Source organism: Epinephelus fuscoguttatus, linkage group LG11 (assembly GCF_011397635.1).
Source record: "Epinephelus fuscoguttatus linkage group LG11, E.fuscoguttatus.final_Chr_v1".
Classification (NCBI taxonomy): Eukaryota; Metazoa; Chordata; class Actinopteri; order Perciformes; family Serranidae; genus Epinephelus; species Epinephelus fuscoguttatus.
Window position 1 is genome coordinate 33,866,723 of NC_064762.1, and position 19,507 is coordinate 33,886,229.

Genomic DNA, 19,507 nt, shown 5'->3' on the forward strand with positions numbered 1-19,507 from the left:
ACCAAAATCTAAGACGATAAATATCGACATATTATTGATACATTGCCCAGTCCTAATATTCACTGTAATAGCTTTCTTTTTGAATTCATTATAATTTCATTCATGAATATTTATGTGATAAGAATTGAGATAAAACTTTAAATTTGTCTTGAAATGAATAATCAGACAAGCAACATTTATATGTAAAAACACCAATGCTCCAGTGACCCTTGGCATTTCTCTTATTAGCCTCGGGGGCTGTTCTAATGACCTTTGACCTCAGACATCATCAAACTGATTGGCTTGAAGGGACTGGACTGCTGGTTTAATATTGATCACCACTCAGCGTGTTCACATTTTATCATAGATCCAATTGCAGTCAGTGATGAGAACTGGGAGCAAAATAATTATTATTAATTCTTATAGTTACTAAATAAATATCTGGCCATTTTGTTTAAAATGGATAAAACTCAGTTCACATGTATCAGATTATGAATGTATCATCTTTTAAGCAATCTATGAATTCTCTCTTATTTGGGCAGATGGTATTGACCTACATACGACTGCTGCCATAGTTCCTGTGTTTCTTTTGGTCATTATGTGTCCTTATGAGTGTGTGTGCGCGCGCGCGCGCGCGCGTGTGTGTATGTGTATGTGTCATTGCTCCAAACAGTGTGTTTCATTGATTTCATGCTCAGTGTTGATCGCTTTGTCTCGGCTCCATTTACTGGAATGTATATCTTCCAGATCGAGTTGGGCAATCACTATATTGACATTCATTGTCACTATTTCAATGTACCAATTTGTCATGTTGCCCAACCCTAGTACTCACTCTAAACCCTGACACTACTTCTCACTAACGGTGCATGTTCATTAAATAAACTTTGCTATGTTATAATGTGGCATGCTGTCATACCTGATGTGTGTATTCCATGTTCATTAGAAAATTACATCCACCGTTACTGCACTACAAACTGAATGACACTGGTGTACCCTGTTGATGTAAAGACTTATGAAGGCTGAAACACTGTGTAATGTATTTTGACAGGTTTATCTAGTACTGCAATAATACAGTAGAATATTACAGGTTTGGTAAATGTGTATTTGACAGGTGTAGACAGAGAAATATGAAAGATGCATTACTTTCTAAAAGGGAAATCAGAATATGCTGAAGTAAATTCTGTACATATATGCAAAGTAAGTAAGCTAGTTTCACAGTCATGGATTAATCCAGTCTGAAAGCATTTCCCTCAGCAGAGATGTACAATGAGTAGCAACGCTTTCCTTAAAACTGACAGTTTAAACTTAATTTTTCTATTCCTGTATCTCCGCCCATCCCCCACCCCCTCTCCCCTGCCCTCCGCAGACGTGGTGCAGACCCCGGGCTTGACCACCCCCACCCCTCCCCCACCTCCACCCCTGCCACCCGGTTCCACTGTGACCTCTGCGGCTGCCACCCCGGCTGCCACCCCCTCTACCCCAGCCGGCCACCCTCCCCCACCCCCGCCTCCTCCTCTCCCTCCTACGCTGACTCCAGGCGGGACCCCCCCTCCTCCACCAGGTCCGCCCCCTCCTCCCGGAGCCCCCCTCCCTCCCCCGGCGCCTCCCCTTCCCGCCGGACTGTTCTCTCCTGCCGAGGACCGTCCCACCTCAGGCCTGGCCGCTGCCCTCGCCGGAGCCAAGCTGCGCAAAGTGCCAAGGGTGAGCGCTTGATTGGTTGTGTGATCAATGGAGGGCTTGACAAGCCACATCTGTGCAAGTGACAGTACATAGATATTAAATTGACAGTTGCATGTGTTTCAGGTTTCAGAATTAGGGACAATAGTACAATGACGTGTACTAGACGAGGGAACGGGTCAGCTGAGTAAAAACAGCACAAGTAGTAATAAAGAGTAAATAAGATAAAGCAAGATAAGATAAGACAGTGACGTATGATGTACGATAAGATGGAAGGACATACATAAAATAAAATATAAAATATAGCAAATATGAAAATGAAGACTGTGTGTAAAAGTAAGTGACAAGTTGCACACACAGAATGCTGTTTCTCTGTCAGTCTTTGTGTCCTTTGTTTTCAGTGCAACTCTGACTTGACAGAAACACTGTTGATACACACACAGCCCTCGCACATTATTTTCATACATAATCACACAGAATCACTGTCACTGAGGCACTCATGCACACACAATCAGACACACACACACATAGTCACCATCTGTCACATCTCATCTCAGCCTCAGAGGAGGTTTATATGTAATGCTGACAGCCTTCATGCTAAACACTGCATGTCTGACTGTGTGTATAACATGACAAAACATATAACTCAGCTAGGAATTGGATGGAAAACATTTAGCATGTTTCAGTATTTTTGGATTTTCTGATATAGAATCAACATTAAAAAAGACCAACCGTATTTTAGTTCTTTTATAGCTCTCAAAGTCAGGTTAATACATCACTCTGATTGTAAAGAACTTGTTACATTTGTGTTTAATAAGTGTTGTTGCTTGTTTCCCTTCAGAGTGATGATGCAGGGGCAGCTCTGGCAGCAGCCATGTTGGGGGCTGGAGGGGCCAAATCTGAAGCCAGGGGCAACGGCCCTCTGCCCGGAGGAGGAGGGCTGATGGAGGAGATGAGCGCCCTGTTGGCCAGGAGGTAAAGTCACATCACATGTCATCGTTAGCCCCATTATATCTCAGTCTTGGCACATATGCTGTTTCTGATGAATTCAAGATCTTGTTTCCTATTACAGAATGTGAAATAAACATTCTGTGGTTCTTATTTTTTTATTAAATGTATTTATTCTGAGTTCATCTGTAGTAAAATCATATTCAAACTGTATTTTATAGCAGTCAAAGAAACTGTGGAATTAAGGTAGATCTGAACTAAAGGCTTTACTGAAAAAGGGTTTGAGCTGTGGTCGATGATACTAATGTCAAAAAACGCAACTTGTTATTCAGCATGAAGTCACTGTATCTGGTCTTTATGTCCTACAGGAGAAGAATCGCAGAGAAGGGCTCGTCACCTGAACCTGACCAGAGATCAGTAAGTATCATCAGTCATATCTGTCATATGTACATTTTGTTTGATCTAGGTCCAGAATATCATTTCTTACTGCTCACTGCTGAATCTCACAGTTGCTCCTTTGTGTGATAATAACACTCAGAGTTTCCTCAGTGTGTCCGGGCTGTACATGGTGGACTACATTCACTGCATTCCTGTGTGAAATGAGTCCGCAATCACTCAGTGCTTTGTCTGTGTGATGGTCTGCGTGCCTTGGGTGGATGCCATGTAACACATTCCAGTCTTTAATTACTACTTTCACATAGCATAAAGTCTCAAATACCTGAACTGCAAGAAAACAACAGGTTTATGTTAGCCTTTATTTGTAATGCATAAATGTATTTAATTTTAAGGAGGATGTTTCCCTGATTTTGATGTTGTGATCAATAAACTACAGTGTACATTTCTACAACACTTATTCCATCAGTGCATGTGAGACTCTCCTCTCTACTGCTCTGAGTTTCTCTCTTTAAACAGAAATGCTGCTTTAATTTGCTAATTGAGTCCAGTCACTTGCACTTTGATGTTGTCTGATCAGCTTTAAGCTAACGTCAATAAAACTGGACACTTCATGTGCACACCTTTCACATGAAAGGTCCTCCAGCACCTCAAGGGGCATTATGTGCCCCTTTCTGGTCAGCTTTTAATGTGAAACATCTGCAGGAATGTTGCATTGTATTGACTTAATCAACTTATTGACTTCACAGTTGAAGAAACATATTATTAATTATTTATTAGTTTTCAGTCATCACAAACCACCTATGCACTACACAGGTTGAAATTGAAATTGTTGAAATTACTGGTCACCATTTTCTTACCGTCTGCACATCTGTCTTGCGCAGATGAAATCCTGTATTTAGAGTCTCAGTCGGCACAGCAAAGCCTAAATGCCATTGCTACAACAAGACCAATTCTCACCGTACATATTTCATTTCACCATTTAATACTTTGGTAATTAATTGGTAAATAAACTCACGTGGTCATTGATCGATGCTGTATTGACTTATGTCGACGATGACCCAATGATACTTTACCATCCAGAGGACATGCCCTGTGGAAAAAAAAAACATTTTCACTTCCAGCCGCCATGTTTTACTGTCTGTGCATTTATATTGTTTTGGTCATAGAATGAAAGTAAAACATACATACATACATACATACATACAAACTCTTCTCAAAAAGATGTGTTTAATGTTTTGTAAATAAAGTGTTCAGATTTTGAATTTTATTTGTTTAATTTTCAGATAAATTTTTTAATCCCAAATCATTTGACCACAAATCAAGTGCGTTGTGTTATTTGAGGTGTTATTTACCCCTTTATTGTTTTATAGCATTTTATTTGACACATAAGCTATGATCTCAGGTGTTTTGAACTTTAATTAAAACACAGTCAAAATCTGTTCGTGTCTTAATGTTGGTGTTTGCAAACCATACCCATTATCCAGTCTGTGTATAAACTGTCCTCTGAGGGGACTCATGTTTGACCTTTGAACCTTGTGTGTCTGTTCAACAGGAGGAGGGCGAGATAAACACAACCCCTAAAGTGTCAGCCTGTAGCACACCAGGTGAGTTTCAGAGGGAATCTGAAGACTGAAGGGGAAACATCAGAAACAACAACAGGAACAAATATGCATCTTCCTAATACAGGCTACAGTGATCCAAGTTAGCATGAATCTACATTTCCCCTTAGTTTTCATCACTGCAGATCTGCTATTTTCTGGTTATTGGAAGTTAATTTGCTTTTTTTTTAATTATGATTACCATCACCAGATAGCTGAACTCATGTCATTTGGTAAGAGGAGTTCTGTTTTCATGTTTTTTTGCCGTGTTTTTGTTTTGTTTTTCGTTAGACATGCCCAGGAAGCCATGGGAAAGAACAAACACCATGAACGGTAGCAAATCTCCAGTTATCGGAAGGTACAGTACATCTCCCCCTCTCTGTTCAACATGTAATTTCTCAGTATTTATTGTGTAATGTTGCCGAAGTACATTTTATATGCTAAAGTTGTTCACAAGTTTAATTTTCCCAAGTATAATGTATCTACATCATAATTCATGTGTGTTGCCTCTCTGAATGGCTAGCAGCGATGCTACTAAACATCCACCACAGGGGCACATTAAAGCATTAGCATCAGCTAGCTTTAGCATGATGCACTGCTGGGGCCGTTCAGCAGTGGCTAACATCACTTAAGCTTGTGCCGCATTCATGTGCACGTTATATGTACGTCAGACACCCAACTTTAAGCTGAGGTGTCTGTGTGTGAATGAAGATGAAGAGGGTAGTGTCAAATTTAGCTAAGCAGTTGTTAAGACTATTGATTTTGTTGGATGTTGTCCATTCTAGATTTAGGTTTCCTTAATTTCACTGCTAACTTTGGGTGACATTTGGTGGTTAACATCCAGCCTTTTTGGCTTATAGGGTGAGTTTGATTAGATTAGACTAGATTGTTTTGATGTAAGTTGCTGAGTTTGGCGATATCAGCTGTTGAGATGTCTGCCTTCCCTCCAAAATACTATAAGTGGAACTAGATGGCACTCAGCTTGTGGTGCTCAAAGTGCCAAAAATTTTTTTTTTGAAAAACTCAACAGCAATGTCTCTTTCCAGACATCATGGCCTGGTTACTCAAGATAATCCACAGACCTTGTTGTGAACATGTAGGAACTATTTTCTTTCTACCAATCTACACCCACCAACCGTATCACTGTGCAGAAGGAAACATGCATCTACTGCTACCTCACCTAGCACAACTGAGCTAGCTACCGTTACAGGTCAGCCAAGGAGGATGTCATTAATATTTATGTCTTGTGCTATCATGAGCACAGGCTCTTGTTTATGAGTAGATGCACGCTTCCTTCTATGCGGCGATATGGTTGGTTGGTGTAGTTTGATAGAAAGAAAATAGTTCCTACATGAAGCTGCTCACAACAAGGTCTGTGGATTATCTTGAGTAACCAAGTCATGATTTCTGGAAAGAGACATTGCTGCACATTTATTTTTTTGGCACTTTGAGCACCACAAGCTGAGTGCCATCTAGTTCCATTATATTGGAGAGAAGGCAGACATCTCTATGGCTGATATCTCCAACACTCTGCAACTCACACCAAAACAATATATATGATTAATAGCACTACAGGTAAGAGGAAAATATGCATTTGTGTGTTTTAAGGTTCAGTAGCATTCTTTTAAATGAAATGTAAATAAGGAAGGTAAGGAAGTGTGAAAATGAGTGCATAGTAGCCTTTTGAAAAAAACTAAGTGGCCGTTATAAACAGTCCTGACCCAAAGCCACCTCATTATGCTGGGGACACACACACACACAGATAGATGCTAAGCTGTAATTTGTTAAGTCAGTGTCTCTGCTGCTCACACAGACGAGAGTCTCCGTGGAGAAATCCCATGGGAGCAGATTCCTCCAACAGGTAGAGAGAAAAGGCCCCGGAGAGTTTGAGAAATCCTGTTCTTTAAAACAATCATCGACGTTTGCTGTGATGGACGTGGTTTTATTGGAGAGGGGTTATCTTCAAATGCTTGGATGAAACCTTTGGAATCCTGTGTTGTCTTTGTGTTCTTTTCCAAATGTACCAACCTGCAGGGGCTAGCGCTGTCTGCTGTTTGATACGTGCCATCTGGTACAATAAGTCATGTGGTGCTTCCTCAACCAGTTATTGATTTCTAATGTGATCTAGTCATTGCTTCTGCATGCTGCTCTGCCTGCTGCCCTTTTTCTTTCTCTCTTTAAAAGAGGGAAACCCAAATGTGCGTGTCACATACTGTACACCCACCCTATCATACACACCAACACACAGAAATGTGTGTCCGCCCAGTGCAGAGGAGACTTGGCACAGTATTATCATTGTAGAGCCAGAGCAGATCCAGCAGGCGCTCACAGATAAGGCCCCGCTGTGAGTGTAAGTGTGCGTGTGTGCGCGCACATGCACGAGAGAGGAGACCAGATGGGCGTTTTTTATTCCAGTTTATTATAAGTAACTTTAATATGTGGCCCACAGAGAGCTGAGCACACTTTTTCAAGCACATGATCTTGTAACGCTGCAGGTTTTTATAGCATTTTACACTTTTGTTGACTTCTAATGATATGGATTAAATCATCCACTCAGTATGAAATTACAGATGAAAGAAGAATTTATGGCAATGGGCCAAACTGCTGTTGAATTGTAAAAGAAACGTCTATGAATTCCCCTTTTTCTTCTTTTGACGATTGTAAAAAAATATAGGCACACAAAACATTTATTGGACTGAGTGTAAGTGTGCAGCTGTGACTTTGAATCAGTTTCTTTTGTTCGCTCTACCTGCATTATCTTTACACTGGAAACAATCTGAAAAGTAAAGGACCACAAGCACAGTTTCCGTGTTCCGGTATGCAGTATTTCCACCCCATAGCTACTACATGATCTGCTGCCGAGCTCATTTCCTTTTCTTTCACTTCTCCTTCCTGTCACACTTCCTCTCTTGAAAGTGGTTGGCTGCTCAGTGAATTTCCCCCCCGATGACTCTCACATAGCGTAAGGACCTCTCTCAGTGCGGCTGCTTTCCTGACTTGCTGGCATCCTCCTGGCTTATCGCTTTTCTTCAGACATGCGAGGAGAAAAAAAGGAGCTGAGCTGCTCATAGGTTGCACCTGGGCAGCAGGTTTCACTGACAGATGCAAACGGGAGAAATAAGTCTTTTTGAGGAATATTTGAAATAAATGACACATGGACACCTGCTGCACTATAGGAGGATGTTCTTAAGTTTTATAAATTGTTGAGACATCACCTCTTTATGTGTGTGTGTGTTTGCTTTTGTGGGCTTACATGCATGTCAAGGCGAGTGCACTTCCTTAAGTGTGTGTGCATGCTGTGACCAGGAGTTTGCTTCTAACTACTGTTTTGGCACCATTTTTTTGTACAAATGAAATGAACTAGTAGAGAATACGTGAACAAATAAGTCAGTACATTAGGTTTTTGCTGTCGACCAACTGAAAGGCTCAGGAAAGAGCTTCCCTGTGTGTGATGATAATCGTAATTGTTTTTTCAGGTTTACAGCATAAAAGTTGAAATTATATTTCTTTACATTAGACATGTACAGTTTGTGTCATATTTATCCAGCTACTCTTAAAGTCCAGATGAGTTGCAGTCTAATGCTGTATCTCAAGGCTAGTTAATAGTACTTCAGATGCTGGTATGAAGTCAAATGCTGTGGTTTTAGTGATCACGATAATTCAGTTAGTTTTGACCTTTGAGTGTCCTGTTTTTCCACCTCATCCTCTGTCTCCTTTTCTTCCTTTTCCGCTGAGTTTATTTGTGTGCTTTGTCTCTCCTCGCAGACCTAAATCCACTCCTACACCTACTGCATCCTTAAGTGCCAACGGTGTGCCAACAGAATCTGTTGACTATGACAGGTTGAAACAGGTAGGTGAACAGACATTCAGGGACTTGAAAACTTGTTTTTGTCATTATGTCACTGCACATGATAGGTGGAATATTATTTTGTCATGTGGTGTCTAGTTGTGTCAATATGTGACAAAATCAGTGTTGGAAAAATCAGTCAACCAGAATAACATTCCTCTTGAAATTGGTAGACAATCTGTTACTACAAGAAAAAGGCAGCTGTGTAACAGTTTTTACCTTGGTGCTCTACTTCATATAGATCAGTGCAGTATTCTACATCTTTGTCACTGACGCTTGCTTCTTACACGTTTTCACGTATTAAATGGTTTAATGCAACTGCTTCAGTTTCTTCCAATTTCATGTACTTTGTTTCACCTTTTTGCATTTCTTAAAGGAATACTGCACCCACAAAGTGATAATTTGTATATCAATTACTCACCCCATATAAGGTTGAATTCATGAAGGAAACTTTTTTCTTGTGTGCCTCCATTGTGAACAAGGAATCCAAAAACTGAGAAAATTCTTGATGAATTTAAGTAAATGGGGTCCGCGTATTTAACAACAAACTATATCAAAACATTCATGTACAAACTCACACAACTTGTTCAGTATTATCAATATCTCATTTATGCTCATATGCTCAGTTCTTCCCAAACATATGCATTTTTCCATACTATTTCAACCACCCAAGCATTTTATGCAGCTACTTAGCATGAGATCAGGCCTGCCCCCGACTTAGAATTTTCCTAGTCGATCAGTAGTCGTCATTTAGGGCCATCAGTCGACAAGTGGCTCACATGTTTATGATAATAATTTAATTACTAAATGATATATTTTGGGTGGGGCAACACAATGGTGTGAGTTCAAGGTGTGAGAAAGAATAGTATCAGTAACATTGTTAACACTGTGCTACATTACAGAGAAATACAAATCCGTACTAATGAACCTTTATTAATATAGGCCTATATTTTATCTACAAGTGCACGTCACACACTGAGTGAGCCGCCTGTTAATGACGCTGTCGGCAAAGCAGTAATGATTGTGCTAAGTGGCTAATGGGCATGTAGCTACTTCCATGTTTCAGATGATACATCATGTTTGTAGTCAACGAATGAAGTTTACATTTGACCATGGGTTCGTCTTTCACCTTCTCAAAATGATCCCACACTTTGGATTTCCTGCCCGACATGTTATTAACTAGCCTGTAGCATAACTGCAGGTACCAGCCCTGGAAATTAATGTGACGCCTGTCTGGCTGCTGAGCGTGGCCACTTCTTGTGTCTGTCCTTTCAAATTAAATTCCCACATGCTCCAGTCATATAGGTTTTGATGTATATTGACAAGGCACAGCTCCTAATAGTTTCTTTAACCAAGCAACCAATGAAATCTTTCCAACTAATGACCTTTCTGTCCAACAAATGTTGATTGATTATTAGGGAGCAAGCCTTACATGAGACCTTTGACATTTCCATAATATCCATAGATAATCATTAATATTAGTCAAATACATTTGTATGAAACACAGCTGTGACAAGTAAACTCTTGAGGTCTTCGTGTAATTATAATCCAAGGTAGTGAGTTTTTAAAAATGAATCTTTTACTAATGACCTGCTTATTAAGATGCTTATATTTGATATTTCATTGTGATTATGCAATCAAACTGCTCATCTCAGCCATAACATACACTGACACAGGGAAGGTCATTTTTCCCCTCTAACTAATTATGCAGCCGTGGTGCGAGGAGAAACAGTGTGGGTGTGTGCAGTGACCCGTGCTGTTATAAGGCAGCTCCTCCCTCTGACCTATGTCAGTGAGCCTGCTAGATAAGTCCAGAGTCTCTCAGAGCCCTGCCTATCTGCTACCACAGCTCCTCACAGCAGTGGGACCACGAGACAGATGACACCTGTATATGACTATACTCGCTGTTACTCTTTCTCATTCAGCCTGACTTGGAGGCAAAAGAGTATAGCTCAAACTCCATATAACTGATTTACTAATCTCCTCGCACTTTGTTTACGTCTTGCTGTTATTAAGTGAGTCTTAAGGCCTAATCTCACAGGGAGTCCCTACACAGGGATTAGCTACTTTGTAAGGAAGACGGAGAATCTCCCTTTGCCAGTTGGCAGTGCCTCCACCCAACTAAATCCAAAAGCCAGAGGAAACTTTGTCTCTGTGTCAGCATGTGCTCTCAAACTGGACTGAATTTTCAGTCATATATACAGTGTTACAATGTTGCATGTTTATGTTAAACATTGCCAGCATTTCAAATAATGAGGTAAACATATGTAAAAGTAATCTTTGTGAGCAAAACCCTCAGGCTTTTCATCGAAAACATCATGCCCCTGCGCCAGCGATAGCATTGCCGACGGCATTATGTTTTCAGATTGTCTGTCCGTCCATCCATACATACAGTATGTATGTACATTAGTCCAATCCTTGTGAATGCAATATCTCAGTAACAGCTTGAGGGACTTTCTTCAAATTTGGCACAAACCCTCACTTGGACTCAAGGATGAATTAATTTGAAATTTTGGTGGTCAGAGGTCAAGGTCACTGTGACCTTGTCTGTCTCATTCTTGTGAACGCAATATCTCAAGAACATCTTAAGAAAATTTGTGGTCGAAGGTCAGAGATCAAAGTCATGGTCAGTGTGACCACACAAAATATGTTTTTGGCCATACCTCAAGAATTCTTACACAAATTATGACAAAACTTCAAACAAATGTCTAATAGGATAAAATAATAAAGTGATGACTTTTTATATCCAAAAGGTCAGAGGTCAGCTTCACTATGACATCATAATGTTCTGCATAAAACACTCTTCTGGCATTAAACACCATATCTCAGGAACAGAAGGGGAGCCATTTGGTCAGATGCTTAATTGGTGACACTAATCTTGGGTGCCCAACCTGAAACTGTGCTGATTGTATAGATCTTCTGTGCTGCTGGGGGGAAGATGTGTGTGAAGCATCCATGTTTTCAGACACGGATGTAAACTGTAAGAAACTTACAGTGGTGGTGCACAGAGGCATACAGCCACGGTAATTCTAGTTTTCTACTTTCAAGACAAGCTAATGTCAGCTTGTGACAGATATCTTTATATGTTCATCTGCTCCAGACACGCTACTCCAAGTGTTTACATTACGTACACTGCTACATCTAGCTACATGCTAACATCAGAGAAACATGTAACCTTTGTTGCCGATGTTATTTTTCCCCTGATTTTGTATCAAATTCCTGCTGCAGCATACCTCGTTGTGAAGATTGTGGTTTAGCCGCTTTTATTGGGCATTTTTCACAGTAGAAAGCGCCACTGTACTCTGTTACAGTCATTCACTGGCTGCAAGCAGCCAACACCGCTACATGTAGCTACATGCTAGCACCTGGGAATTACGCAATCTCAGTTGCAGACGTTGTTAATCTCTCCCAAATTTCGGATCATATTCCTGCTGGAACATGCCTGGTTGTGAAGATTTTGGTTTAGAAGCTTTAAGGTAGGAAGGTGGAAAGACTGTTTTGTCTTGTCTCTGAGGTCTGACATGTATCACGTTTATGTATTGTAAGGTGACTTTTTTTGTTTTGTTTTTTTAGGACATTCTGGATGAGATGAGGAAGGAGCTGTCAAAGCTAAAAGAAGAGCTCATTGATGGTAATTATCACTGGAACCTCTGCTCTCTTTTCATACAGCAAACATTTAGACATCTCTCTAATAGTAAATCTATACATCAAGCACATAAAACTGACAATGCAGTGGTTACTCTGTCTTTTGTCTGTTTTATCTTTCTTTCTGTCTTGTTTGAACTGTTTAGATAGCTGATATTTTCAGGGGTTATGTTTTAAGTGAAATACTGACTGAAGACAGGAAGTGAAACATAGTCTCTGGTCATACCATAATACGTTTGTCAAAGGTGCTGTGTTATTATGACTCATTACATATAGCAACTCAGAATGTGGTTTATGTTCTTGTGAGCATAAGCAGCCTGTTCACATGGTTCAGTGTATGGAGCTGCAGTACTGATGTTATTGCAGCAGTAGGCAGACTTTTGCGGTGTGCTGCTCTGGTGCAGAGAAGTTGCCTGAGGGTTTTCATTCAGCACAGTAGCCCAAACAGACACTACTGTACATTGGCAGAGCAGCCCCATGCTGGTCCAACCTTTTCAGAGGGATGTCAGCAATGTGTTCTAGTTTTCTGATCAATTTTATGAGCTGCTTGTTTGTGACACCTCAAGCCAAAATGTGAGGATCTGAAGTCCGTATAAAGTAACATGCCTTTCAAAAATAATGATGCACCTAGCAATGCTACCAGAGGTTATACTTAGAGCAATGAAACATGAGCAAGGCCAGATTACAAACTAAATTAGAAAACACAGGAGGCACATAGGGGCCCACAATGTCCACTAATGGGTTGATCCAGCCTTGAATACTACTACTCCTCTGTTCTACTGATTTATTACAACTTGGGACTTATTGTACTTATCACAGTAATTGCTGAGTTTTGCGAACATGGTAAAAAGCTCAACACAAGCAGTCAGACAGGTTTAAAACAAGCCAACGGTACATCCATGTAATCCAAACCACTTTAATTGGAAGTCAAAAGGTCAATAATGGTCTCTCATTGCACAGAAAACTGTGCGCCAGTCTGTAAACCATGGTGGATGCCCGCAACAGACAGTTTATAATATTTATACCATTCACTTTTATTTTTTTCTCCCAAATAAGTTAAAATGGGACTTTGTTTACTGTAAACTCTGTCTGATCATTAGACCGCTCATCATTCTTGCCCCTCCAACAGTAATGTGCATCATTAACTAGTTAAACATCATCATCTCTTCAAAGTCAAACTCCATTGGGAAAACAGGAGATGAACACCGGAGTTGCCCTCGTCCATAGCAGTACATTACTTAGCTTCTGTGGCAGTAATGCTGTTTGTTTCTCCAAACTGGGGGCGTGCCAAAGTCACCTACTGTATGTAATACATTGACTATGGATAAGTACCTCATATAACCCCACTTAAAAAGATCACTGTAAGTGGTGTTTTGGTACCTTACTGTAAGCCACACATTGCTGCAACAGCCCTCTGAAAAGGTAGGACCAACCTGGAACTCTTCTTCCCAGGCAGAGTCGAGCTCAGGTCAGAAACAGCTGGGTGATTCTCACATGCACACCTCTGTCTTTCTCTTTACTTCCTCAGCAATCAGGGAGGAGCTGGGAAAGTCTAGCACGGCGTAGAGGATCCTCTTCACAACATCTATATCCACGCAACCCGACAGACAACCACGGTCAATTTAAAGACACGACATTACACAACAGCGGAAAATAAAATCAACAAAAACTGGGATGATGACAATAATCATATTAATACTGAGAGAGGACATTATTTGGGGCAGCATCGGACAGAATAACAATGGACAGGGTGGTGGTGGGAGGCTTGTAACTCTGATAGCTGTGACTCATAGAATCCATTCTACGAAGCCTTGTGCGTCCGCTGCCTCCCCGCCCCTCCCCCTCCTCCTGCCGAGGGCATCCTGGAGGACAGTGCACGGTCTGAAAGAGAAGCAAATATCTTTATGCAAAGATGAATTCTCTCTCTTTGTCCTATAATAACAAGAAAAAACACAAGAAAACTATATTGAACTCTTCAATGATACTGTATTAACCATTGGCGCATAAGTGAACAGCAACGTCGATGCTAAGAATCTTGTGATTTACTATCAAACGGCACGTTTTATTAAGAGAGTTTGGAGACAGGAAGAAAGTGGGGATGGAAAATAAAAACTTTTTTTCCCATAATGCCATAGGGGTAGCGTGCGTGCGTGCGTGCGTGCGTGCGTGCGTGCGTGTGTGTGAGAGAGTGTATGGGGGACTGACAGTCTCTGGTGAAGTCCACCACTGCAGGACACTGTAAAGCTTGTCTTCCTCAAATACTATTTTAACCTGAATATGTACAAAAGAGAGAAAAAGTTATTTAGAAAAAAAAAAGCATCTATCAACCATGTCTGTTTCAGTGTAGATCTACGGCCATATCAAGTAGCTCAATAATCCAATCTTTAAACAGGATGCTGTCTTGTCTGTCTCTTCGTGTCGTCTCCCTCCTGAAGTGAGCGCTCTGTTGACACTTTTCATTTCTTTGTTCATACTGTTGAGCGGCAGGCGGACAAGACACGGAGGATGGCTGCCTGTCAGACGGCAGCCATTGTAGCTCTCTACCAAACTTTCTCCGTCAACGATAAGTGCTGATTTGCTAATACCTGTCATGCTTTTTGACCATGGCCAGACATGTAGATAGAACTGAATTTCCCTTCCTGTACGTTTTTGATTTGAAGACTCTCTCTTCCCCCTTTCTTTGTCACGTCTGTCACATTAAGGTACTCCGTTTGGTGCATGTATGGTTGTTTTCTTTATTAGGTGAGGGTCACAAGTCTGCCACGAAATTGCATTACCTGTCGCAAGTTTTATTACAAGCAATAAGTGTAGCATCTATTTTGAAGCCCACCTGCCCCAGTCCTGACACCAACAAACACTTTTCAATGTCCGTCTGTCCTTTTTGGCCCTCCTGAGCCCCCATTAGACAATGTCACTGTATGACACACCACGCCACTTCTTGTCAACTCTATTGCAGATCTTTTGTTAAACTGAAGGCTGACATGAAAGAATATCAGCACAGCACTGTAAGACATGAATTTCATGGAACAGCACCATTTCTAAATCACAATACCCTCCCTTTTTTAATTTCTGATTTCTATAAATTCCAAGGAAACTGTGTCTTTAGTCACATTGGAGCTGAACTGATTTTTTATCCTGTATTATTATTTTTAGTTACTTTACTGCATTTATAAAGTAAAACTTTTAAAAGGTGCACGGGACATCCCAAATGTGTAAGAGATGGTGTCCAAAAGAGGACCTGAATGTGCCATTTACTATTTCTAGTGCTTACTGATGACGTGTTTGTTTCATCTTTTTTTTTCTTTGCCTTCTTCTCCTGCCAATGTCAAATCCTTAAAATGAGAAACTGTATTTTCCCTGAGATGTTACACAGATAACAGGACTGTCACTTTATTCTAAGAACACTTTTGTTTCAACATTTTTTTTTTTGTCAGTTTAGTGATGTTTGTTTAACTTGAAGTACAATCAGCCTGAGAGGGACATGTTGGGAGCTGCAAGACTGATTTCCAAATACTGTAGCTGTTGCTCCAAGATCACATGTCAAAGTAACAGATACAAACCTGTGTTATAATTCTGTACTCTGAAATCCTGAGGAGGGACAGTTCCACTAATACAGCGGTCTAACAGCCACCCACAGTGAGGTTTGCGGGACAAGCTTGAAAACAACCTTTTGACTTTCCAAAGGAATCCAGGGTGATAGGATATCTAAAAACAGTTGTAAAATGTTGTGTTTTAGCATCTTTGAAGTGAATTTTGTGATATCTCAGTAGTTACATACATCAGATTGAGAACTCACAAGGCAATGCAGTGTGCATACTATTGCCACAGTTCATCCTTAATGTCACAGCTCTAGCTCCTTTGCAACAGTAACAGTATTTATAACTTAAAGGGGCACTCCAGTGATTTAATTTTGCTGTTCCATTAAATCTTGAGCCTTGCAATAGGCCTTTTTTGGGGAAAAAAAAGAACAGTTAAAATTTAATCAGTAACGGGCAGAAATATCCTGATTTTTAGTCTTACAACTCCCATAATTCAACCTGATAGCATCCTTTCATTAGACACTCCCTGCCTGAACAATACAATCACTAGATAGAATTTGGTGTTGTACGTTTCTGCAAACCACGGATGTGTTATATTGATTTGATTCATGTTCAATTTCTACGTTTCGCATATAGCAGTTATTTTTCAAACTTTCTTTACATTTTCAATTTTATGTCTACACTACACTGTGGTTAACATGTTAGGTTAAAGCAGAAAAATCACCTGGTAAGGCCGAGGAAAAGATCATGTTTTGGCTCAAAATACCTGGTTTTGTCACCATAAATATGGCTGGAAATGTTCCAATGTGTCATTGAAAAATACCCAGTATTGTCACCACAAAAATAGCTGAAAATGTCCCAGCATATCGTTAAAAATACCTGGTTTTGTCGCAACAAATCACAGCTGGAACTATGCTGACATCTAGTTATAGGATACCAGGTTTTGCAGCCACAGACACAGCTAGAAATGTCTGATCATTTAGTTAAAAAATATTCAGTTTTGTCACCATAAACACAGCTGGAACTATCTTGACATCTAGTTATAAAATACCTGGGTTTGTCACACCGGACACAGCTGAAAATGTCCCAACATGTCGTTAAAAATACCTGGTTTTGTTGCGGCAAATACGGCTGGAACTATCCTAACATCTAGTTATGGGATACGAGGTTTTGTAGCCACAGTCACAGGTAGAAATGTCCGATCATTTAGTTAAAAAATATTCAGTTTTGCCACCACAAATACAGCTGGAACTATCTTGACATCTTGTTATAAAATACCAATTTTTGCCACCGCATACACAGCTGGAAATGTCCCGAAGTCTCATTAAGATTACCAGGATTTTTTGCCACAAACGTGGCTGGAAATATCCAGATGTCTTGTTAAAAATACCTGGCTTTGTTGGTCTTTAACAGTGGTATGCTGCTTTCTGCTGCTTGGCAATTGTCTCACCAAGGTGTCTCCCCGAGGTGTCACGCCATCCACTCTCCCCTCCTCCTCCTGATGACAAAGTCAGCTCATATACATGTGATCTGAAGTACATCAATTTAGAGATGTTACTGTGATACATGTGAAATGTACAATTGTAACATATCTGTGGTTTGCAGAAACGTACAATGCCAACATTTTATTCTGACAACTGGGCTGCTGAAACTCCACACTCTCAGTTTGTAACACTAAATCTTTGTTAAAATTTTGTTTCCCTGTCGATAACCCTGGTGGCATCATCACCTTTCTAGAAGACACTGTACAACTGTTTGAACTGATGACTGAACTGATCCTAATGTACAACATTGTGTCCCTTGAAATTCAGATCAGGAGAAGCAGCTAAGGAGTTATGATGTCTTGCATGTACCCCAGAATCCTAGACAAAGGTTGGTTAATCGTTGGCTGTCTGTGGCTGTTGGATCTCATACTACACAACTCTGTGTTCAAGGGCTTGGATGTTTGAAGATGAGAAGTCACAGATTTGAGTAAAAATGAGTGCTCCCTCCGCTTCTTTCTCATTTGCTTCAGATTGGCTCAAATTTGTTAAAAATACTGTGACTAGAAAAATGAATGGGTTAATTAGGGTCAGGTCTGTTTCATGATCTCTCTGTGGAGTTGTTTCATCTTCTCATCCACATTTTTTTCTAACGGAAACACCCAGCCAGCTCCCTGTACTGAGTGTTTACACAGCATCAATTGCACTTTAAGACAAAAACCTGCAGAGCAATCCAACATACTCTGACAACAGAGCCTCGGTCACCAACAGTGTGGCTTTCTCACCAAAGGATTCAACTCGGCAGTCTCTTGCTAAACGTAATCACTCTCAACAAAGTCGCCTTTCTTATTTTTGTATCATTTTGTGGAGAGATCTAACAAAAAGAAAGATGTCTGTCTCTATGTTCAGTCCTTTGGACAGGATGGAGGGTGAAATGTTTGGATCAAGTAAAAGTTTATCTCTTTGTGAAGCTATGTGGTTTGTGCCTTGTTCCGAAGTTGCATTTAATATGTCAAAGATATAAAGATGACTAGTAATAATATCTAGGGACTGTCATTATGATCACATGCAGTTGTTATTTAGTTTGGCTTTTTTTCCCCATCATGGTCATGTTGATTTGAAGGGAGAGTTTTATGACCTTTTTACTGTTCCCCACCAAGAAAACATCTTTGCACCAAGATCTCCTATGTTTGTTTTTTTACATACATGTGTTTATTTCCACACAGTTGTGAGGTTGCTTTTCTAACAGCTCTGAAGTACAATCAAGCCTTTGAGACATGAGGCCTGGAAGAGTTAAAAGATGATCTTCGCTCTGAGATGATTTTTCTAAACATAAATTCCGGATGAGTCTGACTGCAGTGTTCTGTGATGCCGTTTAAATGTCACAGAAACTGCGTGTGTTCAGCAGCTTAGCTTTCTTTACACACTTGGAAATGTGTTTTGTCCTCTGCAGTAAGGTCTGCTCCACGTTGATGTCAGATTGCTGATGGAAACATTTCTCTTTGTCCGTAAACCCAGTTTTCTGCCGAGGGAACCGAGAGAATTGTGAATTTGCAGGGATGAATTTGGCTGAAGCAAGTTTTAATGGATGGGTTTCCAGATTTATTCTTTTATCATCTGCATTGTACCATACTGTTCTCATGTTAATTAGTCTTTTCTTACATGCTAACATATTGTTTTGTTTGAGCAAATTAAATAAAAATTGCAATACAAGACTAGAAGTTGTTTCTTTTAAAATGATGTTCACAGTTATGAACCTTGAATAGGGTTTTTCAGCTTTACTTGTGTTGGCCTCATCTTATTTTGCAGACTTTTATAATAAATATCAAACATAGAATGCCTCTTTGTTGCCATCATAGCATTTAACATCATCACAACATTTTTGCCAATGTTTTCTCTTCAAACTCCAGGTGAGAGCTCCATAGTTACTTTATAATTTACTAACTCTTTAAGGAATACCTCACCCAAAAAATGATAATCTGTATATTGATTATTCACCCATGTTATGTTGAATTTGTGAAAAAAAAAAAAAAAAAATACAGCTTTTCTCGCATGCCTCCACAGTGAACGAAGAATCCAAAAACTGAGAAGATTTTTGATGAATTAAAGTCATAGGGGTTGGCTTTTAACAACAGCAAAACTATACCAAAACATCCATTTACAAACTCTCACACAACTTTTACAGCATAAGTCTCATTTATCCAGGGATCTGAGGGGAAAGTAAAACCTGGTCTATAAGCTCTGACACACTAAGCCAACAGTCAGCTGTTGGTTAATGCATGTTAAATCAGTGTTGACGACTGTGGAGCTCGTCAGTGAATGAAATCACTCTGATCAGTAGTTCAGCTTAGCGCACAAGAACAGAAACAGAAGTGAGAAAAGTAAACAAAGAGCAAA

The 19,507-nt window shown here is 40.1% G+C and overlaps 1 protein-coding gene across 5 annotated transcripts in view; it reads left to right on the plus strand.

Annotated features, from left to right (window-relative positions):
• Nucleotides 1-18,831, plus strand: part of enah (ENAH actin regulator) — a 182,170-nt gene extending 163,339 nt beyond the window's left edge. For all 5 annotated transcript variants that reach the window (XM_049589641.1, XM_049589640.1, XM_049589637.1 and 2 more), the window contains 8 exons: nt 1,346-1,680; nt 2,498-2,631; nt 2,973-3,021; nt 4,553-4,604; nt 4,890-4,956; nt 8,364-8,448; nt 12,019-12,076; nt 13,619-18,831. In XM_049589641.1, the coding sequence (XP_049445598.1) occupies nt 1,346-1,680; nt 2,498-2,631; nt 2,973-3,021; nt 4,553-4,604; nt 4,890-4,956; nt 8,364-8,448; nt 12,019-12,076; nt 13,619-13,656 (818 nt within the window). In that variant the 3' untranslated portion in view covers nt 13,657-18,831. The remainder of the gene's footprint in view (nt 1-1,345; nt 1,681-2,497; nt 2,632-2,972; nt 3,022-4,552; nt 4,605-4,889; nt 4,957-8,363; nt 8,449-12,018; nt 12,077-13,618) is intronic.
• The last annotated feature ends 676 nt before the right edge of the window (nt 18,832-19,507 follow it).